This window comes from Heliangelus exortis, chromosome 3, assembly GCF_036169615.1.
Source record: "Heliangelus exortis chromosome 3, bHelExo1.hap1, whole genome shotgun sequence".
In the NCBI taxonomy this organism is placed as follows: domain Eukaryota; kingdom Metazoa; phylum Chordata; class Aves; order Apodiformes; family Trochilidae; genus Heliangelus; species Heliangelus exortis.
In genome coordinates, this window is record NC_092424.1 from 12,095,267 (window position 1) to 12,121,056 (window position 25,790).

Genomic DNA, 25,790 nt, shown 5'->3' on the forward strand with positions numbered 1-25,790 from the left:
ATTAAATTTCTAAAGCATTTCTAATTTCCTCAGCATTTTCATGCCTCCTAGACTGAAAAGTAGAATTCATAGTTGTTGCAGTGAGAAGGAATTTTCTGCCTGACTGGGTATTTCATGTTGACCCTCTCTACTTTTTGGGAAGAATTGCATATTCCTCTCTAATTTCAAGCTGGAGGATGTTAGCTTCTTCCTATCCTGTTTTCATCCTGGCTTCCTTTGCAAGATAGTCTCTAGTTCGGACTTCACTTTATCCTTTTGAAACACATCATTTCTTGACAAATAACAGATTTTCTCCAAAATGCATTTTTAAGAGAAAACACTTGAAATGTTAATTAACATAATGCATGTCTTATTTTCCATCAAGTTTTCCTTTTATTTCAGTGCTTTCTCAATATCCTTGTTTCCTCAGGACTAAACTTGAATATAAAACCAAGAAAATACAATATGTGTCTACAGCTCATGTCTTCTAAGTGCATTATGTAAAGCTTGTTTGTTTTTCCTTTACCTCTCTTTAAAGATAAATTGGGAGCCTTTCAAAACTTTCCAGTAATCCACCATAAAAACAAGTTTATATGGATAAGCAGGTGCCAAAGTAATGTTTTAAACAGTGATAAGAATGTTACAACTGCATAGTAAATCCATGTCTGTTTTCATGAAATGTAACACTTTCCTGTATTTTTTTTCTCTGAGTCAACAGAGATATTAAAATGTTTTAATCGGCTTAATTACTTTTGCCTGATGCTTCTGGTTGAATCCCAGACAGCATGTTCAGAGCTCACAGTAGTTAGGAAATTTATTCCACATGACCTGTCTTCAAAGGATACTGGCTTCAAGGCTAAGGTTGTTTGGTTGGCTGTGTTTGTGATTGTTGTTGGGTTTTTGGCTGGTTGGTTTGGTTTCTGGTCTTTTTTTTTTTTGTCTTTTTTTTTTTTTTTTTCCTGTGTGTGGGTTTGGTTTGGTTTGATTTTGCTGGGGGGGCTGGTTTTTGGGCTTTTGTTTTGGTTTTATTTTTTTTTTTAGAAAAGTCATATGTTATTAGTTTTACCTATATCAGTTTGGATACATTTCAAACTGTTTATAGCGTTCTGGAAAAAAAATACCTGAGTAGTAATTTGTGTATGTTCTGTAATTATTCAGGAGTTGATCTTTTGGTGGATCAGCCATTTTCCCTGGAAACACTGACGTCCCTGGTGGAACTGACCCGTTTTGAGACCTTGACACCAAGGTTTTCAGCCACAGTCCCTCCCTGTTGGGTAGAAGTCCAGCAAGAGCAGCAGCAAAGGCGACATCCTCAGCATCTGCATCAGCAGCATCATGGGGATGCAGCTCAGCATACTCGAACCTGGAAGCTACAAACAGACAGGTAGGAAGGGTAATTGTGCAAAAAGGATCATGTGTATTGTTGTATAGCTGGTACAATCAGAAATGTCATGCAATTGAATTGTTTTTATGTAGTGTGCAAGTTTAAGAATGTCTTCTTTCAAAAGTAGTAATCCCTATACATGGGTCTGTGAGATTGTCAGATTTGTGTTAGTTGATCATGAAACAGATTGAAAAGTCAAGTTTTGAATCTGATAGAATCTGGAGTTATGTCTGTTCATGTCAAGCTAAGTCTTTATACGAAAGAGGAATTTAAAGAGATAAAGTTAGAAGTTTTGATTTAGTACTGGAAAACTTTGACAGCTAATAAATGAGTCATGGTGAAGATGATTAAATCACAATCCCTTTGTTAATAGGGTAGAATATACAATCTTAAGATTGAGAGCAGCATTAGCTCTTAGCTCAAAATTATATTGGAAGAAAATTATTGAATTCTGGTGATTTTGTTGGTCCTTAATATCTCCTTTCCTTTTAACTTCTCCTCTTCGAGTGTCTCATACTGATTCCTGTCAAGATGTGGGATTATGGGGTTAGATGGATGAGTAATGCAATTTTATATGGTAATTCTTTTGTTTCTCAAGTAGATAGGAGATAATCCTGTAAATGTGTTTTAAAGAATGGCATTATGCTACATGCATTCTTTTTCAGTCTTTGGTTTTTTTCAAAGGCTGTGTAACAAAAAAAGAAAAAAAAAGGGCAGAATGTGGTCTGTCTTATGAATTATCTAAATACCAGTAGTTCACCTTCAGTGGTAGTATAACTAAAATATTAAAATGGACTAATCCTTTTAAGAAAAGTACATGAATTCCTAATGTGCTTTGATGGTATCTGAGTTTCTTGGCTTTTTCCCGAAGTCATACAGGAAATATTTTATTCTTTCATCTTATTCTTATGCTGACATATATGAAAATACATTTTAAAAAGATGGGCTCTGTATTGTTACACTCTTGAAATGTTTCTGAAGCTCAAAGTTCACTAGTAGTGAGAGGTAAGATGTTGAGATCTTCTTAGAAAAGGGATGAAGAAGTGTGTTGGAAAATATTTTGTAGTTGTGAGGATGGTGACATATTAGTATTTAGGACAGATTTGTGTATTCTTTAAAAAGATGCTACAGATTTAGAAGAGTTTCAAAGGTGAGAGAAGTTGCTAAAAACTTGCATTAGATCATAGCGGAAAACTGGTACTTAGGATGTATACTAAAATATTGAGAAAATAATAAGGTAAATTAATGTATTTTTTTTTTGGTTCTGTGAAACTGCACATGAGTAAAGAAACAAGTAAAATTTGTAATTCAGTACGGGCATATGCATTGTATGCAACATACAGATGACAAGACACTCCTGCAGACAAACTGGACTATTATTAATTTCTGATTTGGTACCAGATCTTTAACTTAAACCAACTTAAGCCAAATGCCTGGAGTTTGTCTTTCAGAAAGCTTGCTCCTTGGATTTCATTCAGTCCATGCTTTGCACGATACCTGTGAGAATACTCAGACATAAAAAAAACAACCGCCAAATCTCTGTTTTATACTGGGCTATGTATTCTCCAAGCCAGCAGAAAGGCATGAGTGATTCTAAGGTTTTGGTCTCAGATTTCCTAACAGAGGGGTTTTTTCCCTAGAGTGGCAGAATAAATTTTGATTGTGTTTTATTTACCTAAATTATTTGTACAGTTAGCTGAAAGTGCTTCACTGTTGCTGCTTATACGATAACCACAAGCTCTCTTTCCGTTTCATCATTCATTTCTTTCTGCCTTTCCTCCAAAAATCAGTTTTCCCATGTTGCTTTTTCTGAAAAGCAGGCTATTTTATTATGTGGATCTGGAATCTATTGAAAGTGTATTTTATTTTCTTGAGAAAGATATGGCGATCAAGAATATTACTGTAAAAAATGCAGAGAAGTAAATATATTTGCACCAGTCTGTAATCTATTTTTAAATGGTTTTCTGCACAGTGCTTAGTGTAGCATATTATTTGATTTCAAACTTTTCTTTTTTTTTTTGTAATTTAGAAAAACATCCAACCAATATTTTTAGCCATATACCCAGTTTCATAGTGTTCTCAGTTATACAATTAAATAATCAGTCTCTCAATGTTACTGCATTAAAAAAATATTTACTGGTAAATTGAGAGGATCAGGAAGTGCAGTTATTCTAAAAATAGATAGAAATGTTGCAATTGACGCATGATTAATTTTATTTTCTCTTTGGTTTGAATTATTTTTTGCAAACCTTAGTGTATGTATCTATGGAACTGGTTATTGAGGGGTGCTTGTTACCATAAGTTTGCACTCAAAATGTAAAGTGAAGTTCTCTTTAAAAGGAAAATATGACTCATTAAAAGAAAGCTGCACCCATTTTGCACAGCACAGGCTTCTGAGTGTGCACCTGGTAAGAAGCCCTTCTTGTTCTTTATAAATTATTAAATGTATTTTTAAAAAAATTTGAAACTAGTATTTTGAGTCTCCTAGATGTGGCTGTTATACCACTGGAAAGCAACATTGCTTAACACCAGTTGTGAAGGCTGAGTTAAAGGAACACAAGATAGTTATTATCATGCTTTCATACACTTCACTGTTTAGCAGCTCCCTTTTTAGTGATTTTTTTTTTTTTCATAATTCCTTTTTTCTTTAGAAATGACTAACTGGTTTTGCAGGAATATGGAAACTGAACTGTAATGAAGGTAATAGGGGATCATTTCACTGCTGCTTTCATCTGAACATTGATCTTCCCTCTCTTACCAATAGGTTTTTAACATGTTCTTCACAAAATGAATGTGATTAACTGCAGTTTGAAAGACTTACTTCAGAAAATTATGCAAATGTCAACTGAACACAAAATAGGTTTTTCTTCTTATTAAAGAAAGTGTGCATAGATGGAGAACATACTGGGTAATGCTGCTTCCTTGATCTGAGTTTTCTTTTGACACTGGGTCATTGTCTTCTTTTTTCCTGACAGCAACAGCTGGGATGAGCATGTCTTTGAACTGGTTCTACCAAAAGCCTGTATGGTTGGACATGTGGACTTCAAGTTTGTTCTGAATTCAAACATCACAAACATTCCCCAGATTCAAGTGACTTTACTGAAAAATAAAGCTCCAGGCTTAGGGAAAGTCAATGGTAAGAAAGAACTTAAAGCATCTTTCAGAATATTATTTGTTTTCTCAGACTCATTATTCTCTGAGATTGCATTACAATGGTTGCTTGTGATCATGTGAATTTTCTTTTTAAACCTAACTCTGTTTCTCAACATTATGGTCTGTTTTCACATACAAATTGGAGAAACAAATGGGGTAAATTTTTCAAAATCCTGAATTTTATACACAATAGTGCATAGCTCAAAAAGGTTGAAATGAATTATTATTCTGTACTGCTTGAATCCTGCAGTCATTAAAAAATACATTGTCATTTGTAAATCATCCTCAAGATTGACTGAAACAAATGGTGCTCTTTTAACATCTTCATGTATTTAAAAAAAATACTATTCCAAGTCACAGAATGAAATTTTGTTAATGTCTCTTGGATGCATAAGAGAATATAGCAAGGCTTTTTTTTATAGTAGATAAAACCTGGTTTCCATGGAAATTCTCTCGTTATCTGGTTCATTAGCCAAGCCATGTGAAAGCTGCAGTAAGATTTCACCTTTTGTTCCCTGCAGCTCTGACAGGGTAGACCAAAGTTATGAATGCTCTTGCCTTGGGAAGATTTGAACTGGACTCTGCATCTTGCTAGCAATCAGGGGACCTATGAGGGGGTAGCACAAATTGAAAATCAGTTCTTTGATGTGGAAGAGTTTGTGCTTCCACTGGGATTTTCCTGTGGTGAGAGTGTTCCCATGCATGTTCTGCTGTCTTGTCTGCTAGGAATGGAAGGTATTACATGCAGCACTTCCTTTCATTGAGATATTAATTGGTTATCTTTATCTGGCCACCTCTTTTCAAAAAACTTCTGGGACCTTGGTATTTAAGAGAAATCTTAGTGTTGGATATTATGAAATTGGCTGATGGATTTAAAATGTGTTGGGGAAAATAGAGCAAGCATGATTTTAAAACGTTTTTTTTTTTTTTTTTTTTTTTTTTTTTTGTAATGTCAAGTAAGAACACCCCAGTTAAACAAGGGCAGCAGAGCTGTACATTTTAAAGAAGAATGCAGGCATACCAAAGATCATTGACATGGTTTCATACAACTTCTCACTCCCAGTGTTTAAAAGGAAAAAAGTGAACTGTAGCTGCTCCTAAAGAAATCTAAGAATAAAATGCTCTAGCGTAGCAATATTCTTGGAGAACAGTGTATAGGATCCTTTTTAGGGTACAAGAAGGTTTAAGAGTTTTAGCAGCAATTGTAGTTGTGACTGCAGGACAGAAGTCAACAGATGTTCTTGCAGGTTCTTTGTTTAATTCTTGAAGTAAAACTTCAATTTTGAGATGCAGCAGAATTTTGTTCTGTCAAATGAAAAAATAAGACAAATAGTCCATGCTGCCTGTCTGAACCAAACCTGCTTTGTTTTCAGCATGATTTTTTGGATTCAGTCCTCTTGCAGATCTGGATGTTGACGTTAATCTGAAAATCTACACCTGTGAAACAAAGTAGAAGAAATGCTGAACATTTTTCCTTTATGTTTCAGTTTAAAATACCACTGAGGAAACTACCCTGTCAATCAGTAATTCATAGAATCAAAGAGTAGTTTGGGTTGGAAGGGACCTTTAAAGGTCATCTAGTCCAACCCCTCTGCACTGAGCAGGGACATCTTCAACTGGATCAGGTTGCTTCTTTGAAGGAATTTGATTTGGCAGTGAAATTAATTGCTAGAGCTTTTTGTGGATGCTTTACAGTCCAGCATACCAAACGTAAGACATCACAGAGCTCTTCCAGAAAGTGACATTTCACCTCCTGGTGTGCAGTGTTGTGGAATTTGATTTTTTCTGTTATGGGCAGGGTGTAAAAAGCATGGAGTGGAGAGCCAGAGTGTATACACACTGGCTGACTTTCCAGGCAGTCTGGAAAGGCCTGGGGGATGTGGGAGTGCCTGTGAGGTGACCTTGGCAAAATCTTTTTTGTTTTTGATTCAGTGGGATTGGGGAGCCTCCACTAACCACCGTCCTCACAAGCGTTGTTCATTGCAGCTGTTTCTTACCATTTTTCAGTTTATTGGCTTTTGGAAAAGGATCTTAATGACATCTGCCTTTGTTTCTATGCACCTCCAAGTGAAGTAATAGAGCACTAATGATCCTATTTTAAGGGATGGTAAACCTAGATAATTTATGTGTGTGTTGGATATTAGTTAAAATGTCTTTATTCCAGGGAAAAGTAATATTTGGGGTTGTTTGATGTATTGGAAAAATGTATAAAATCTTCAGACTGAAATTCAGTTGATTTCCTCCCCCCTTCCAACCTTACCTTCATAGGGCAAGAAAAGAAGTGAAATTTTAAGGTAGTGAGACCTAAGGAATACGTCACTTCTTTTCTGTTTGAAAGAAATCCTGGAACCGGTTAAATCTCTATAGTGTAATAACAGGAAGGGCAGAGGCATGTATCTTCTAGTTTGGAACTGGTGTTTTTGATCTGGCAGTTAATTGACTGTATGTTCCTTGTGGATTTGCTTGCGTGTCTTCTTCCTCTGTGATTCATGAGAACCATTTAATTTAAAAAAGAGCTGTACTTACGTGTTAGCAAAATAATGTCTGGTGTTCAGCAGGAGTGCTCCAGTTATTTTCATCCTAAGTTATCAAATTTTCAATACTGTAATCTAATTACTTAGGACTAATCTGCAGTTGATTGTTAGGAGAAAATAATTTGGGCAGTGTTAAAGCGAGCAGGTAAATAAAAGATAGTTTTTAACTATTTGCTGCAAGTTCAGTTGCAGTCTTAATATAAAAAAAACCCATGCCAATGTTAGAAATAGTGTTTTGGGCAGAAAGGTGATAAACTTGCTGTGAAAACTACTGAGTCTGTTTTCTGTGAGACCTAAGCAGTGTTTATGAAATCTTGCTAATATTTTTATTTCCAGAAGCAGCAGTAGATAGACAGATCACATTTCCTTTATCTCCAGCTCATAATGTTGAAGTGGAGAGAAATGGAAAACCAGGACTAGTTGAACTCAATGAAGAAATGCAGTATATGGACATAGAGGAACCACAATGTAAGTTGCATTTATGTTTTTTCTTCCTTAAAATATGAACTTGCTTTGTTTTTATTTTTTTAATGATGTACTGGAATTTCTCTGCAAAAATAGACTGATTTCTCAGCAACGCTCAATGTTGCCTCTCTCACTGTCTGTTCACTGTATGAGTTGAAAGTTTAACACAAACAAACACACACCAAAAATAATACTGGAGAGTTTTGCTGCTTAAGAGCAGATTGGTATTTATTTGAATTTAGAAATAAAGTTGATTGATAGGGCATGTTTCTAATTTAAACTCTTACCCTGTTCCAGAAGTATTTTGTTGTTCTTAGCTAGTTTCAGTAGAATTTTTCTTTCCCTGCCTTGCTTTTTTAGAGACTGCTGCTGCAAACAAAGAAATATAAACAGCTGGTAAAGAATTAATAACTAGTCATGTTAATTTTCAGCTATATCAGATTTGCTGTGCCTGTTTTTGTTATTTTTTTTTTTAACCAATACTCTCCTAAAAAAATCCATTAGAATCTGAAAGGCAGTCAGATTGGATCTGAATGTGGAAGGCTACAGACAAAAAATTTATAGTTGGAGTGAATCAGATAACTCCAGAATGATAACTGTCTTTCTTGGGCCTTTCAATAGTCTTTTCACCTTCCTACCTTTTATGTGATCAGGCCTATTTAGAACATGACTTTAAAGGTCCCTTCCAACCCAAAACATGCTGTGAATCTAAGCAAAGTGCTGCAAAGGAGGGGGATGGATGGATGGCATGAAAGGGGTGATAAAAAGTTCTGGAAGGAGGTTTCTCATAGTGAGAAAGAAATAGAAGATGAGTGATAATTTCAGTAGCTTCAGTATACCACAGGAGAAACAAATGAGTCTTCTCTTTAATTTTTTTTGCATTTCTTTCTCCTTTTTCTTTCCTTTTTTGCTTTTATCTTTTTTTCTTTTTTCTTCTCCCTTCTTTAAATTTTTTTTTCTTTTTTTTAAAACTCCTCTGTCCTGCTTTAGAAAACATGCAGTGAAGTTAGTTACAGATCAAAATATATTAGTTCATCCTTTTATCAGTATTTGTGGCTCTGATGAACAGATCAGATGTTGTATGGACAACATACATATTGTCCATATTCAATGATTGAAAACACTTTGAAAACTGTCATTTACGTTTCAGTGGGAAATGGCTAAAGGTGGACACATTGTTACATTTTCAATGTAGAGATTATATTTATTTAGTAATTAAGAAATTGATATGGTGTATTTTTTATTCATGTAAATGATACGGATTTTGTGACTTAGTTGTAAGTAATTCAGATACATATTACTCATATTTTTTAAGGTCTTAGATTGTGTCCATTTCTGGAGGAACACAAGGAAGATATACTTTGCGGTCCAGTATGGCTGGCGACTGGACTTGATCTATCAGGACATGCTGGAATGTTGACACTAACAAGTCCAAAGCTTGTTAAAGGTAAAACAGTTTATTATGCTATTCCTATGAAGTATGTATGACTGAAGGGCATCTCATACTTCTGTAGTAAGACTTTGGTTTGTATTTCTTTATTTTCCCACTGACAAATTTTGCTCTGCAACACAACGTGGAAGTGCTGTCAGTAATATGGTTGAGCTCTGGTCGTACACTGTATCTGTGAAGTTGCAATGTTTTTACAACTTCCTGTAGTAAACTATTCAAGTTCTGCAACTCCTCCCCCCCAACCTTTTCTTTTTCTCCCCACTTTTAGGCATGGCTGGTGGCAAGTACCGCTCATTTTTAATCCATGTTAAAGCAGTGAATGACAGAGGAACAGAAGAAATCTGCAATGGTGGTATTAGACCAGTTGTTAGAATACCATCTCTAAAGCCTCAGACTAACAAGGGCCACTCCCTTGCTTCATTGTTGGCAAAAGTGGCAGCAGGCAAGGTAATTAATAACCAAGAAAGAAATCTATGTTAGAGTTGTAGAATTGGCACGAGTGTTTTCAGTAGGTGATAAATCTCATCCTCCTATGAAGATTTGGGTGCGTGTGTGTCTGTCTTTTGACTGTTGTAACTAAAAACTAAAATTGGATTACATCTTCGGGACATTGTTAGAATGTTTGCAACACAATAAATTGCAGAATGTTGTTAAATTTTATGTTCTTTATTAAAGCAATTAATGAATTAAAGTAGTGTATTTTAGTACAATATTCAAGCTGAGATTTTACTGAACTTTATGCATTTCAGTGAACAAGGTATACAAATGAAGCAATTAAAAAACCAACGTGATTTATGAAATATTTTTTTTACCACCTCAAAAAAACAGGAAAAGCCATCTAGCAAAATTGAAGCCACTAATTCTTCAAGAAAATCAGACAATCTGAGAGGCTGTGACTTACTTCAAGAAGTCTCTGTAACAATTCGACGATTTAAAAAAACTTCAATTTCAAAGGAAAGGTCAGTAGGTGTTTTTTAATTCTAAAAATGTACCAGTACATTTCTTATAAAATACTTAGTTTTAAAAATAACTCGGTTAATACCACAGTTTCAAGTTGTTGTTTCCTAAATTTATTTTTTATGGAAAATCCTGTAAAGTGCGAGTTTGAAGGCACTGTGCTGTGCAGATTGTGGTAGAGTCTAAGAATGTGCATGAAATTCTATGTTGAGTGACTAATTGCCTGACTTGAAAAGGCAAATATAAATAGCTTCTATTGGTAAAATAAATAAATTATTTGGACAGTTTTTTATTTTTTTAAGCAGAAGGATCTTCTTCCTGCTTCACATGTTGTCTTGTTTTCTACAGTAGGGAATTGACTGTTTTACAGAAAGTTTGGAATCAAATTTGTTTAACAAATTGTTATTTTTTTAAAAAATGGTTAAGGTCTCTGGATTTGTACTACAGACCTAAATACAAATAATTATATTTAGAACTTAATTTCTGTAATTAACTTCCACTCCACAACAGTGACACTAATTATAATGAGTTTAAAGAGGTCAGAGAGGCTGCAGAAAGTTGTTTGCCAGTGGTTGACAAAAAGTATTGTAGATGATGAAAGTTTGTTTAGGTTTAGAGGTTTCTAGTTAATCAGAAAAAACCCCTCAAGTGTATATACAGTAACCTAGGAAGTTCTTTGAACAGAAAATAGGAAGATTGTGAATGTTTGTGTGGAAAGTAAAATCTGTGCTTATGTACTAGTTTTACTGTCATCTAGGCATTTTTTTTTCACCACTTACAAGACCAAATACAAAGCCAGAGGCATAGTTTAATGGCAGAAAGGGCCATATTGTTTAATTCTGGTTTTTATTTCTCTCCCCTCCTCCCTAGAGTTCAAAGGTGTGCCATGTTACAGTTTTCAGAGTTCCATGAGAAGCTGCTTAGCACTCTTTGCAAGAAGACTGATGATGGTCTCACTACAGAGCATGCTCAGAGTCTTGTGCTAGACACGCTTTGTTGGCTAGCAGGAGTGTATTCAAATGGACCTGGCAGGTAAGAGAGAAACTGTGTTTAAGGTAGTGTGCCTGTTTCTCAGTTACCAGCTCTCTTAAAAAAATAGTAAGTTTTTATATGATTCTCTAAAGTATGCAACTTGTTTTTACAGCTCAAAGGAAGGAAATGACAGTTTGCTTTCTAAAACACGTAAATGTGTCTCTGATGTAATTCGCGTTTGCTTCTTTGAAGCTGGGCGGAGCATAGCTCACAAGTGTGCACGATTTCTTGCACTATGCATCAGGTCAGTGCTAATTATATAGTGTTCTATTTTTGTATATATATATTTTGGGGTTTTTCATGCAGTTTGAATTGTATATGTGTGTTTGTTGTTGTTTGATGTTGAGTTTATGAAGCAACAAGATCTAGAAAGATCTGTTGTTGAGGAAAAATGTAATAGAGTATGAATGCAAAGAATATCAATTTCTAAACATCCATCTTCTGAAGGAGATTTCCTGTTTCCTTTTTTATTCATTAATGGTAAAGTGTCAATGTTTTTCTCTGTAGCAATGGCAGATGTGACCCGAGTCAGCAGGGGTTTGGATCAGTTCTTCTAAAAGCTTTACTTGACAATATGCCTCTTTTGCCTGCTGCTGCAACAGGTGGTATGTATACAGTGTTTGTTGATGAAAATGACACATTTTGCCATGTTTTGTTGGAGTCTCTTGTAAAATAAGAATTAGGTAATTTTTCAGTTTGTACAAACTGCTTCTTGGAGAAGTCTGGTCAGGTAGTATGCAAGTATGAAGTATGCATTTGTAGATGCAAATTAGCTTGCTTAAAACAGAATGCTAAGATACTGACACTTTGGGGTGAGCTAAAGTAAAGTTTTAAGCATTGTCAAAGATGTGAACAGCCACAGATTCTATTGGTATAAGTCAGAGTCAAGATTGTTATTTCGCAAAGTTAGAGTTTTTATTCCAGGCAGCCTGACTATTCAAATTTCAAATTATGTCCAGCTAACCAACCCTTTGTTACTTTTGCACCAAAAGGATATTTTTAAGGAAATCAAATTCCTTTCTCACTTATATTGCAGAGAAAGGATAGCATAGCATCTTGCTATGAGTGCCAGACAGAACGAGAAGATGACTTTAAGCACTCATGTTTAGGAAGGCCTGCTTTAGTGTTTTTCACAGTATGATGTTGAATTGCATCTATCTTGACATCACCAAGGACTCTTGCAGGAAAAGTAGTTTGCAGTCTAAAATGATTGTTGTGCTACCACCCAGATAGAAACATTTGACATGCTGCTATTGAGGATATGGAATGCATAGGAGGAGGATGCGAAGGTTTAAGTTTCGGTTTCTGTACCAAGCCACTGTACTCTGCTCCCAGAATTGATCTGTAAGGAAAGAATGCCTCCAGCAAATACAGGAGACAGCAACCCCACACAGAGGATAAGGGGAGAGGAGGAATTAAATCTAGAATGGTTGGGTCTGAAGGAATTGGAACCCCAAGCTTAGCACCTTAGTGCATCAAGAACATAAAGAATGTTGTGCTTAGTAGAAGCAGTGGGCAGAAACTACAGAAGAAGTATGTGTAAAACTTTCTCTTGGGAACCTTTTCTTCTTCAATTAGGAATTATTTGATAAGACAATTTAAAGTACTTCTGGAGACTAACGATTGCAGAATAATTTTAAATTTAAGTTTCTCAAAAAGAGGAGAGAATGTTTCCTAGACTGTTTTAAGTAAACACTGGAAACTTCACTTGTCACTTCCATTGATTATGCTTAAAAGTATATTTTCTGAGTGGAAAATCCACATCATGTTTTACCTAATTTTTTTTTTTTTTTTTTTTTTTTTTCAGGATCTGTGTATTGGTATTTTGTATTGCTGAATTATGTAAAGGATGAAGATCTGGCAGGATGTAGTACAGCTTGTGCATCATTGCTGACTGCTGTGTCCCGGCAGCTGCAGGATCGCCTGACACCTATGGAAGCACTGCTTCAAACAAGGTACTAAGAATGTGGCTGTTGTAAACTTAATAACAAAAGCTGTCTAATGACATTCTATGGTCTGCTGAAAAAGTTCATTTGTTTAAAAATAAAAGGTGCTTTTTTTCCTGTGAAATAGTGTTGACTTCTGCAACATAAAAGGTGAATTTAGTAGCTATCTTACACTTTAAAGCACACTTCAACTCAGCAAATGTATATATGATATTTGAAGTCTGTGCAATCCATAAGCTAATGTTTTTGATTTTTAGTGTAAGGGTTAACAAGGTATGTTTTATTTTGAGTATGGGAGGGAATTAAATATATTAAATTGCTTCAGTTCTGAATAATAATAAACGAAATTATAGTATCTCTGTCTATTTAATGATTGCTACTAAAGGCCAGATTCTTAAGTGTAGAGACCTGGAGTAATTTACTGGGAATGCAGATTCTTATTGTAAGTCATGTATCAGTGTAATTTCAGACTGATGTTGCATCTTTTACATGTTGAACTGCTTGTCCATTTAAATTTGAATTTACATGATAATTAAAGGAAATATCCAGTGGTTTGTTTTGTAGCAGTTTCCAAAGCTCTGTTAGGATTATGGGAACCTGCTGCTTTTAGACAGCTCTTTCAGCTGTGATTTGTGGGGAAGAGTTTTCCTTCAAGTCAAGAAAGATCAAGGTAGAAGAGACTTAGTAGAGGTTAGTTCCAAATCTTCAGATCAAAGTGAATATGTAGTACTCTTAAGTTTGGATGTAGGAATATAGTTTTTTAGTGGGTGGGATGTATCTTGGGGTTTTTTTGTGGGGTTTTTGTTTTGTTTTTTTTTATTTTTAAGGTCTGTAATCCCAAAGTACTTGATAAAGACTTCTTATCAGGTGTTAACACTTGAATCCTAATTGTGCTCTCTGCTGAATTCCTCATCACAGTTATTTCATTTCACCATATGTAATAATAGAATAGTTTGAGTTGGAAGGGATCTTTAAAGGTCATCTAGTTCAAAGATCCTTGCAGTTGATATGCTAGCAATTGAAGTGGTCACTGGAAAATTTTGAAAAATACACAAAGGGAACTGGAAAAACAAAACGTTTTTTATTTTCATGTTACATTTTCTTTAGAAACCAAATAGAGGAGAAAAACATGGAAGTTCCACCTGACATGAGAATGACACATTTCCTTCATATAGATTGCTTTCAAGTCCATGCCTTAAACTGCGTATCTGAAAGGTTTTTTCCTTTCCAGTTGCCCACTTTTGAGTTGGGCACATGTGACAATTTTACATCATCTCATGGTGAACACAGATGTCTGGATCTCAAGGGAACCTTTCTGAAGTGACCCCCTCTTCTTACCATGAGTCGATCTTGAAACTAAATTTCCTTTTGTTCTAACTCAGTATCCCCACAGTAGGATAAGAATAGTAGCAGACACATCTTTCTAATCTCATTTCGAATATGGTATCTCTTTAGCAAGGATTATTTTTTGACTTAGTTCACTCATTTGGGCAAAATCTGCTGGCACTTCATTTTGGTGTCTGCAGATCAAGACAATACTGTAATTTCTCTCTTGTGTAGAAGCTAAGTATTAAGATGAAGCAAAGCAAGTATGGCTTAACCTTTTTCCCCTTTCCTGGAGTCATGTTTTATTTTATTTGTGATTTGCTTTTTTCTTCTTTGCCATTGCTTGGGTACGTTATCAGGTACAATAACCTAGCATTTGGTGAACAAATAAAAGCACATGTCTACTTGAAGGATTTTTTGTTGTTGTAACTTCTCTGTTCGTTTCTGGAGAGTGTTGCTAATGCATCTTATAATTGCAAACATGACCCTTCCTTCTGAAGGATCAGCAGAAGGCACAGTGCTTTTTTAAATGAATATGGGCTGGACAGAATATGTTTAGATTTTTTAGTTTTTATCACCTACTTACTTAAGAAATCAAACTCTTCCCTGAAATTGTTCAATTAATCAGTGTTAATGTTGAGCTGATCTAATTTATTGAGTTTGTATATCTGAGGTCTAAAACAGTCTGTGAGAATTTGTGTGTTTAGTAACCATTTTACAGTAACATGTTATCTTTGTTTATAAAAAAAGGTCATGCAGGAAACACCTCAGTCTTGCTAGACAGGCAGTCTGCACTGTTTCCATGTACAAGTTTTCATGTAGCATGTAGAGAGCAACCTAGTTTAATCTAATATGTATTGTTCATAGTATAAGACTGTCATCTTAAATATGCTACCTTATGGGTCTGTTACGATCCGAGTTATTATTTATATTTTGTTTGCGAGGAAATTTCAGCCACTACTCATAGACGACGCGTGAGTTTACAAAAATAACCAGGCTTTATGATTTAAACAAGTTAAAAGGATTTATTTAGGATTTATACAATTAGTTACTTTGGAGAGAAGAGTCGTTAAGAAGAGAAAAGAAGGAGGGTAATTGAGATGTTATCACCGTCCGCCGGCCTCGGCCTCTGGCTGTGGTCGGGTGCGTAGGGTCTGTCGCTCCTGCCGCTTCTCTGTCCCGGAGCTGAAGCCGAAGTGCCGAGAGAGGGGGGGTCTAGAAGAAAGCCGCCTCGCCGCTTTCCGCTTGGGCCTTCAGAGCTGCTTCCCGCCTTTTTGCGCCGAGCTGGCTGGAGTTTGTAGTCACAGGAGCTGGCTTCCACGTGTCCTTCTGAGCTGCTGGCTCCTCTGAGCTGCTGACTGCTCTGAGCTGCTGGCTTTTCGGTTCTTCTTGGGCGATTTTTATACAGGAAAAGAAAAGGGGTCCCTTTTTTGCATAAGTCCCTGATACATACAGATTTCCCGACTTCCCGGAGATGAGTCATCCTTATCTTTTAGTCTTTTTTTGGGTGTCCTGCTACCTTCATTGTCTCCATCATGCACCAGGAGACGACCTGATAAGCATTCTTATCTTTTAGGTGTATGTCAAGCATATGGTGAGGTAAACATATGTTAATTGACAAAATGTTGCAACATAGCAGGGAGAAAGAAAAAAAAAGATTGATTCAAGAGACATAATTTTGTATTTTTAACGTGTTTACATCAGGGTCCTTTTAAGTAACTTTGTTAGGGAATGTATGATAAATAGCTGATCAGAGTCACAGGGAAAAGGTGTGGAGGAACATCCTGTCACTATTTCTTCTGGCTCTTGCCAGTAGTCGAAAGTGTGAAGTGTTATGTGTTTCTTACTTTTGTACCTTCATTAATGCATTCTTTCTTTTTATTCCTGCTTAATAATTTGGCCTGATTTCTATTTTTTCTCTTGTCAATTGCTGATAATAGGTATTGGTACAAAAAAATAAAGCCACTCATTTTGTTATTGCTTCGATTTTTACACTTTCTGGACTTATAAAACCCTAATTGATCTGGCATCACTTTGTTGCTTGAGTGATTGCATTATGTTTTTTTCCCCTGCAACACTGCTAGAGTACGAGTAATGAGATTTTCTTCTGTTCAGATATTTGAAGTACTGGTAAGTGTTGATTGTTGTTCCTAGCAGTTTTGGTTTTTTTCCTTCGTACTTCAGATGGAAGAACAAGCTGAGGTGGAACTTCTTTTGCTGTTTTGGAAATCAGTACTGTGTTTTTATGGACTTGAGATAAATGTCTGGTTTACCATGTGCAGGCATGTGTATTGCTGTGGCTAATTGTCTCAGGCTTGTACTCAGTTTCCATGTCTGAGTGTGATTATGTGTCATGTTTCCAGAATAGTTTTACATCTTCTCAACTGTTTTGTAACAGTTACTTAACATCATAAGCTGTTTTTATCTAATAAATTTATAGTAAAGTAAATGGTAATTTTTAAGATATGCCAATCAAATAAAATGAGTTATTTGAAACATAGAAAATTCTGGTAAGTAAATACTTGATCTTTTTCTTTAAAAAATTTTATGTAAATTCTTACTGTTTGAATAGTTCTGTTTTTCCTATTCCATTTGCAGATATGGTTTATATAGTTCTCCTTTTGATCCGGTTCTTTTTGATTTGGAAATAAGTGGCTCTTCTTGTAAAAATGTGTACAACAGCAGCATTGGAGTACAGTCAGATGAAATTGATTTGTCTGATGTTCTATCAGGTACGTATGTTTACCCGTAAACTGCTGAGGAGTAATTGGTAATTCTGTTATAATGTTTTTCTTTAGTGAAGATGTGGTTTTATACATTCCATATGCTTTATAGCTGTACATAATGAAGTTGAAGATATTTTCATGCTTCATGAGTTTTTTCACATTTCCTGAATCCCTTACAGCAAGAAAAAAGCATATTTCTAGAATCTGTCATTGTTTTTTTTGTGTTTTGTTTTGTTTGTTTGTAAGTACTGTAGAAGATCTAAGAAAGAGATTAACCAGAAAGGCTGCTGTTATTCCCTAGGTCAGTCATCTAGGAAGCGTCTGTCACTTTTGTTGACCAGTGTTCTTGAGATATGTTATTACTCATTTAGACTAGCAACCATCTCAATAGCAGAGAAACCTAAATGGATTTTTCTGAAGATTGTGCAAATATTTATTCTCTTTCAGGAAATGGGAAAATAAGTAGCTGTGCAGCTGCTGAAGGTAGTTTTACTTCCCTTACTGGACTTCTTGAAGTTGAACCTCTGCACTTTACTTGCGTTTCAACAAGTGATGGAACTAGAATAGAAAGGGACGATGCAAGTACGTTTACTGGTATATACAATTTTTCATTTTTTCTATCTAGTTCTACAATATAATAATTCTGTTTGGACATAATAAGCACTGTTTGACAACCTTGCCTGTATTATTTTTTAAATATGTGTAGTTAAAATTCTTAGAACTTAAAAAACAAATTCGATTCCAACTTTCTGAGTTGGAATCAACTTGCTTCTATCAGAGAGCACAATATATAAGCTTGCATCTTTACCTTGCAGCCTTATGTGGCAAAGGAATTATGGGCATTAGGTGGCTCTTCTGTAATGAAAACACTGCATGTATGAGTTTGTGTAGTCTTTAAACCATATGCTGTGGCAAGAACTGAGTGAAAAAAAGATATCTATCTTCTTTTTACATTGCTCTTAACGATTAATAAGGAATTAAATTAAAGGTGTCTTTTATAATTTCTTTTCTACATACATGTGGTTTGTTTTTTGTTTGTTTGTTTGATGCCAGTGAGTACCTTTGGGGTTACCCCAGCAGTTGGTGGCCTCTCTTCTGGAACGGTTGGGGAAGCCTCGACAGCACTGAGTTCAGCAGCCCAGGTAGCTTTGCAGTCTCTCTCTCATGCAATGGCCTCAGCCGAGCAACAGCTCCAGGTGCTGCAAGAGAAACAGCAGCAGCTTTTGAAGCTTCAGCAACAGGTTGGAGGCTATTTAGCTATTTTTTAATGCTGTCTCTAAACTTCAAAAGCTGAGAAAGTAGTTGCAGAGCTAGTCACTTTTTTTTTTTTTCTTTTTTTTTTCCCTCCACAGTGTATTTGAGGAAGGAACAGCTCATGACTGAGGATCACTCTTATTAAGCAAAATGCTGAGAGTGTCTCCCATGCTGCTTTGGTCTTTCAAACTTGTTTTTTGTGTATTTTGAGGGTGGGTTGGGAGTTTCTAATCAACACTAGGTCTTAATACTTACGTATATTGGTCTGAAATTGAAAAACCCCACTGAAATGAAAAGCACAATTGCCAACATAGGAAAGTACCATTTACAAAGCCATTGTCAGTGTGAAGCTTGGCTGTGTATTTTGCTGTTTAGTTGTAGTTTTTTAAATTATTTTTTTATTACTCCAGTTAATTACTTTATTACTCATTTTCTTAGCAAGTGAAGTAAAATTGAATAGTTTCATTTTTCAGCTTATAGTTGGACATTTAACGTGCCCATGCTGCAGGTAGCTTGGATTTATTAAATCTAGTTTTATAATGAAAGTTGAACATCATAGTTCAGTACTGTTCCTGTGTGCACAGGCAGTATTATCTGCTACATACACTGCTTTCATTTTCCCCACAGAAGGCTAAGCTGGAAGCAAAGCTGCATCAGACGACAGCGGCGGCGGCAGCAGCAGCATCAGCAGTTGGTCCTGTTCACAACTCTGTGCCTTCTAATCCAGTAGCAGCCCCAGGTTTCTTCATCCATCCTTCAGATGTCATTCCACCCACACCAAAAACAACTCCTCTGTTTATGACTCCGCCTTTGACTCCACCTAATGAGGCAGTCTCTGCTGTTATTAATGCAGAGCTTGCTCAGCTTTTCCCAGGTTCCGTCATTGATCCCCCAACAGTTAACCTTGCAGCACATAACAAAAACACAAGCAAGTCTAGAACGGTAATTATTATTGTTTGCTGGTGGTTCTGAAACTGTAAGATGCTATAAGCCTTGTCAGATTCTAATTTATTCTTGAGTGCTAGCAAATAGCTGTTTATTTGGATGAAATGTGGGAAGTAATTTAGACAATGTGAGAATGAAAATTTAAAAAAGCAAGATAGTCATTCCAGCACCTCAAAGGGTTTCTTCTAAAAAAGAAGCTAATCTAGCTATATAAGGACTTATTAATTCTTTGAAGTTAGTAGTTAATGTAGTGTGAAGGTTCATGCTCAAATATAAGTGTTGTGAGGTGTTGTCAGAATTGTACATATTTAAATTGCAAGCTGCTTCTTCTTACACTCTTTTGTAAAGAACAGCTTTTTATAAATGCATAGATTTTAATGACTTAATTTTACTGATGTTTTCCCACTCCTCAGAATCCACTTGGATCCGGTCTTGCTCTTGCAATATCTCATGCCTCACATTTTCTTCAACCTCCACCTCATCAGTCAATTATTATAGAGCGAATGCACTCAGGTAAAACCAGAATTCCTAATAATGATTTTGACACATTTTATAAAATGTTGTGGAATATTTTCCAAGTTCTCAGTGAAATTGCTTAGCCTCAGTCTCACTTGGCTGAGAGAAAATATGTCTCTCCATTAGCATTTCTGTTGTATCTAAAAGGTGATGCCCCAGCATTCGGTCTTGTTTATAAAGCTGAAAAAGTCAGGTGTGGGGGGGGGGGGGGGGGGGGGGATATGTTGGGTCACTAGACAGAGCACCTATTCTGAAATAATACATAAAAAGCTTAGCAACATAAATTAAGTCTAAGGCACTTTTTTTCAGAGTTTTAATGAGAGATTCTCAGATTGTGCAGCTATGTTTAACTTCAATTATACACCTTTTGGACAATTTATAAACAGTGGCTTTATTGTTTGAAAAGTTACACCACTTTCCTGATCAACGGTGCTGGTATTTTAGGCAATCCTGTGTTTTTCCCCCAGGGGCAAGAAGATTTGTGACCTTAGATTTTGGAAGACCTATCTTGCTGACAGATGTATTGATCCCCACTTGTGGAGATTTGGCTTCTTTGTCAATTGACATCTGGACTTTAGGAGAAGAAGTGGATGGAAGGCGACTTGTAGTAGCTACTGACATTAGCACACATTCACTGATTTTGCATGACTTGTTGCCACCCCCAGTTTGCAGGTTTATGAAGGTAAAAGGAGATATACTGCATACTCTATCTTTTAAACTCTTGATCTTTGTTATTATGTAGAATTTCTGGTCAGACCAAACTTTAGTTGTATATGAACTTTTCACTAGGTGTTTATTTGCTTGTTTGGTGTAAGTGTGTTACAATGTAGCTGTGTTCTTTTTCAGATCACTGTTATTGGTCGATATGGTAGCACAAATGCCAGAGCGAAAATCCCATTAGGATTTTATTATGGCCATACCTATATCTTGCCCTTTGAAAATGAGCTGAAACTAATGCATGATCCCCTCAGAGGAGAAGGTGAAGCTGCAAATCAGCCAGAAATTGATCAACACTTGGCAATGATGGTTGCATTGCAAGAAGACATACAATGCAGGTTAGAAGAAAAGCGTATGTGTATTTAGTAGTTGCTTTGGCTTAAACCACTGGGATATCATGATGTTACAGATGTGGAGTTTTTTCCTATGATGTTCTTCAGGCCAAAGAAAACTCTGTTTGTTGTAGAGATGTAGTGAATAGCAATAACAAAGACCATGCTGTATTTTTTTTCAGTATCTGTTTTAACAGTGCATTCAAAATGGACTAGAACTCAACTTCTGGCAGGTTGACTGTCAAATGTTTTGCCATTTCCTAATGTCTATTGAACTGCATGTTGGAATGTTTCCCTTTAGGTACAATTTGGCCTGTCATCGGTTAGAAATCCTTCTGCAGAGTATTGACCTGCCACCACTCAATAGTGCTAACAATGCCCAGTACTTTTTACGAAAGCCAGACAAAGCAGTAGAAGAAGATAGCAGAGTATTTTCTGCTTACCAGGACTGCATTCAGCTACAGCTTCAACTCAACTTGGCTCACCATGCTGTTCAGAGGCTCAAAGTAGCTTTAGGGGCAAGCAGGAAAACACTGAAGGAGCAATCCGATCCAAAAGAGTTGATTCAGATGTCATCCACAGAACAGTTACGCACCATCATTAGATATTTACTGGATACTTTGCTTAGTTTGCTTCATTCTTCCAACGGTTAGTATTTTTGGAGGTTTTGAGATTTCTGTCATGCTTGTAGAAACAATTGGCAAGTCTTTCTGTTTCTTTTTCTGTATTTTACCACTATAAAGCTTTTAAACTATTTTCAGATACGTTTTACTATGATTTTAGTAGCTGGTAACATAACAGTGTAAAATTTCACCAGTGGCACCAAGCTGACCTAAACACTTCCTGCTCCAAAAAGAGGAGGAGAAGAGATCAAGGTCCTTCTTTCTTTTCCGTGGTCCTGGCTGCTAATTCCTTTGTTCAGATATTCATGCTTCTGTGGACTAACTCAATTTGCTGAAGCAACAAAAGACTGCCCAGACAGAATTAATCCTGTTTTCGTAGGTAGCATCAGCTTGTGGAAGGATCTGTGAGCATTGATGCCTGTGTAACACTGGGGGTGGATTAGGCTCTTAGAAGTGGGGAAAGTAGTCAGAAATTGCTTCTGTGGGGGGAGAAAAAGAAGTCATAAAACTGCTATTTCTACTCCATTAATCGTTTTAATTACCCAGTTAGAATTCTTAATATCTAAACTTGCCATTTGTAGTAGTTTTTGGAGAATGAAAATTCAAAAGCCTGAGTAGGAGTGATGTGGTGTTGTGTTGTGTTTTGTTTTGTTTTAAAAAAAGGTAGAACATTATTCTGCTGATAGATAGGTGTGTATGTCTTGTAAGTTTCTGTGCCAGTTCATTCTTAAGTTATTTTGCATTTACATGAAATTGTGGTTTTCACCAAATGGCCTGATCTTTATGGTTTACCTGTAAATTACCATCTCTACTTATGTTCCTTGCCCCTGTGCTAATTAGTCTAGCCAAAATAGCTTTTAAAACTTCCTGCAAACTTTCCTCCTATGTTTTCAAGCCATTGTCCCCTTAAACATAGTGTTCTCTTTTCACAAAAGGGCACTCAGTTCCTGTGGTGCTACAAAGTACTTTTCATGCTCAAGCTTGTGAAGAATTATTTAAACACCTATGTATCAGTGGAACCCCAAAGATACGACTGCATACTGGCCTTCTGCTTGTTCAGCTCTGTGGAGGAGAAAGATGGTGGGGCCAGTTTCTCTCAAATGTACTGCAGGAATTATACAATTCAGAGCAGCTTCTCATATTTCCACAAGACAGGTAAGGTATAAGTCTATAACCAAGCACCAAATTAAGGACTGACTGTTAGATGTGTTGATTTCTTCAGATTACTGATAGCTCTTTGATACTCTAAACAGTAACATTTTATTTTAATCAAGCATATTTGCTGTTCTGTGGCCTTCTGACTTCTTTGGACAGTAACGTTTATATTGTCTCTTTTAAAATTAATTAACTTGGGCATAAAAGAATATATGGATTTGATTCTTTATCCTTGCTATTCGATATATCATCTGTCATAGGAAATAAAACAGATGAGGTATTATTTCAGATATACAAAGTGGAATGCTCTGCTGACCTCTTGAGGGTGAAACAGAAAATGTTCATCCCAAAATAACTGCATTATCCTTACAACGGAACAAAAAATCCGATTCACTTGGTGGGCCACAGTATTGCTTTTTGTAGCTATCTGTTTGTGTCTCAGATGAAAGCTTAGGGGAATATTGTTCAGTAAGAGGTGGTTCAGAATATAACTGGATTTGAAAAAAAATCTCAATATGTAAATTCCATTTTTAGGGTCTTCATGTTGCTTTCTTGCATTGGCCAAAGATCGCTTAGCAACAGTGGCGTTTTAGAAAGTTTACTCAATCTCCTGGACAACCTGCTGTCACCACTGCAACCTCATTTACCTGTGCACAGAAGAACTGAAGGTAGCTCTCTGATTTGGGAAACTATTTTCTGTATAAACTTGAAAATCAACAGACTAGCTCACAATTTTGGTGTATTAAAAGGAGAAATAGCTTGTTGAGTGTATTTCCACAACTCAAGTGTCTTCTAAAATGTGCTGCAACTTCTTGTTCTTAGGTGCTAAAAGAGATTCATCTTCTCACCTGTCTAGACCTGAGTAAAACCTGTGTGGTTGGTTTAAGTTCAGCTAGGGAGCTTTCAAATTTTAATAGAGTGGGGGAAACATCCAGTGTTTACAACTTGGTGGCTCTGGTGAATGACTTGGAATTTAGCATTGTAAGAAAGAAGTGCCCCTTGTTGCTTATGAGACTCTAAGTTTCAAGCTTTTGAGTTGAATTGTGGTTATGAAGACAAGTCTGTGTTTCTGCAAAGTACATAAGGTTTTTTGTAATCACAAGGAATTCAGTTTTTTTTTTTTAAACCCTGGAAAAATTACTCAACTTATATTCTCCAAACTGTTCTCTTTGGCTGTTTTGTTAACTACTCTAAGTTTGAGGAAAATGTTTGGTTTTGGAAATGTCAAGCTCTAAGGTACCCCACTTGTTGGGTACATGTGGCAGAGCATTGTAGATGTATTGTTTATAATTCTCAGTGTTTTGAAAGTTGGTAAATGCCAACTGTCCTTACTTGTTACCTTGTCTCCTGATGTACACAAGCCAACAGCTGTTCTCAGAAGCTGTCCTATTGCTTCCCATTGGTCTGCCATGTACTTTCTCTATCTTGGAGGTATCCTGCTGTAGTCTAACTAGTTTGAGGCAAACTCAAGCTTACATCTCCTCTACCTCTGTTTGCACTCTCCCCACAGCTGCCAATTCCTTTCATAGCTCTTGCCTTACTAGTTGTCCTCACGGAGGACTTTAGGAAGCAGAAGTAAGTGATACTTCAGAGGTTAATTTGCTGGTCTTCCAGCTTCCTTCCTCCTGGACAGTACAGGTGAGTACTAGGGCATTATTACATGTGGTGGAAGCATCAGGTACGGCAGAAGAAGTTTCTATATGAGAACTATCATGCATAACTAAGAGTCAAAGGGGTGAAAATGTAATAGGGCAAAAGTCTAGAAACGAACGACAAGAGGTGTGAGTGTTTTGGATAGGGAGAGGTTGTAAACTTGGAGGCAGAGGGAGGGAAAAAAAGGAATAAACAAAATAGACTTGAAGGAGAGAAGCTGAAAATATTAGTTTGTAAGAGTTACAAGAAAAAGAAATGCACTTGTTTGAACAGAAGTCTGAAAAGTTATATCCTTCACCCTGCAGCGGACTCCGTTCTTTTTATTTTCCAACCAAAAAGGTGTGTAGTGATCACCAGTGCTACTAATTTCTGTTCTTGTTATTTAGTCTGCAGTCCTTGTTCAGGCCCTGTTAGGGGAAGGCCACCTGCTGCTTTGCTTGCTTGGGGTGGGCTACTTTCTGCCAGTATGGACAGGAGTTAACAGGGTCTGCATCCTATTGTTTGGGCTAGCAGCTACATGTGATTTTGGACAAGTCATTGCTGTGCCTTAGTTTTCTTGTTTGATCTGGAATTAGTAATAGTTTGATTAAAGCTTTTTTGAGGTCAGTGCATAGTGTAGTTAAATGTGGTTCAGCATAGTATGCAGGTCAGAAAATGCGCATGTAACCTCTAGTACTAATGACTCTGTTATATTAATATTACATAAAAGTATGCCATTTGGCTAAAGACTGTGATCAAGTAGTCTTTAATTGTGGGTTTCTGGTCTTCATCAAGTATTCTTGAGTTCACTTTAGAGCTATTCATCTAGATTTGCTCATGTACACAATGATTTTTCTTGCATGATGCATAAGATATATCTTTTTTCCTTCTGCCTGTACAAAAATACTGCATTTAATGTGTGAGACTGAAATAGGAAGTAGCAAGTCATTAGTGCCACCAGCAGGGTTTATCTGCTCTGAATTCAGTCTTGTTTTTTCTGTATCTTGTTCAAATGACTATGGGAAAATACACTAACAAGGAAGTAAAAATGAAAGTATTTGTGTGCACCGTTATAACTTTCTTGTTGGAGCCCTGGTTGATGGAGGAATTGCACACTGGAATTTGAGACATCTAATTTATATGTCATTCTGCATTTGGTGTTTAGAAAATTTAGATATAGATTTTTTTTACTCTTAAAAAATTTAGATTTAGTAGTAGAGGTGAAGCTTTTGACTTCTGACTTCATGTGATGTTTCCTCTTGCACCTGAGTTGTACTGAATGCTTGATTTCTTCCCCCATTTGTAAGTGCTCAGCCTCTTATCCTCATTTTTTTATTAAAAAAGGGGGGGTAGAATGGAATCCTTGTAGCCTAGTGAAATGTGTGCCAGCAGATTATTTTTTATGATTTCTTTAACCACTAGTTTGTTGTGGCTTCAAAACTTTGTTAAAGCACTCAAATCTGTTTATTTTGAAGGAGTTTTAGACATTCCCATGATCAGCTGGGTCGTGATGCTGGTGTCCAGACTACTGGATTATGTAGCTACTGTTGAAGATGAAGCAGCCACAGCCAAGAAGCCTCTGAATGGAAAAGAGAGGGAACGGTTTTTGACAGGTCTGTAACACTAGCAAACCCTGCTTCTGTGGATATTGGCTTGTGAGCTGT

The 25,790-nt window shown here is 36.3% G+C and overlaps 1 protein-coding gene across 10 annotated transcripts in view; it reads left to right on the forward strand.

The window, feature by feature from the left end:
• The window catches only part of BIRC6 (baculoviral IAP repeat containing 6), a 155,914-nt gene that overhangs the window by 38,080 nt on the left and 92,044 nt on the right, over window positions 1-25,790 (forward strand). For 4 of the 10 annotated variants that reach the window (XM_071739197.1, XM_071739202.1, XM_071739199.1 and 1 more), the window contains exons 12-32: window positions 1,138-1,363; window positions 4,339-4,499; window positions 7,387-7,518; window positions 8,831-8,962; window positions 9,234-9,412; window positions 9,794-9,924; window positions 10,793-10,954; window positions 11,067-11,198; window positions 11,462-11,559; window positions 12,762-12,909; window positions 16,825-16,958; window positions 17,400-17,546; window positions 18,006-18,193; window positions 18,834-19,148; window positions 19,565-19,664; window positions 20,135-20,349; window positions 20,514-20,722; window positions 21,018-21,364; window positions 22,275-22,494; window positions 23,029-23,162; window positions 25,602-25,739. In XM_071739197.1, the coding sequence (XP_071595298.1) occupies window positions 1,138-1,363; window positions 4,339-4,499; window positions 7,387-7,518; window positions 8,831-8,962; window positions 9,234-9,412; window positions 9,794-9,924; window positions 10,793-10,954; window positions 11,067-11,198; window positions 11,462-11,559; window positions 12,762-12,909; window positions 16,825-16,958; window positions 17,400-17,546; window positions 18,006-18,193; window positions 18,834-19,148; window positions 19,565-19,664; window positions 20,135-20,349; window positions 20,514-20,722; window positions 21,018-21,364; window positions 22,275-22,494; window positions 23,029-23,162; window positions 25,602-25,739 (3,648 nt within the window). The remainder of the gene's footprint in view (window positions 1-1,137; window positions 1,364-4,338; window positions 4,500-7,386; window positions 7,519-8,830; window positions 8,963-9,233; window positions 9,413-9,793; window positions 9,925-10,792; window positions 10,955-11,066; window positions 11,199-11,461; window positions 11,560-12,761; window positions 12,910-16,824; window positions 16,959-17,399; window positions 17,547-18,005; window positions 18,194-18,833; window positions 19,149-19,564; window positions 19,665-20,134; window positions 20,350-20,513; window positions 20,723-21,017; window positions 21,365-22,274; window positions 22,495-23,028; window positions 23,163-25,601; window positions 25,740-25,790) is intronic. The other 6 variants (XM_071739200.1, XM_071739201.1, XM_071739204.1 and 3 more) reach the window with 5 other exon arrangements.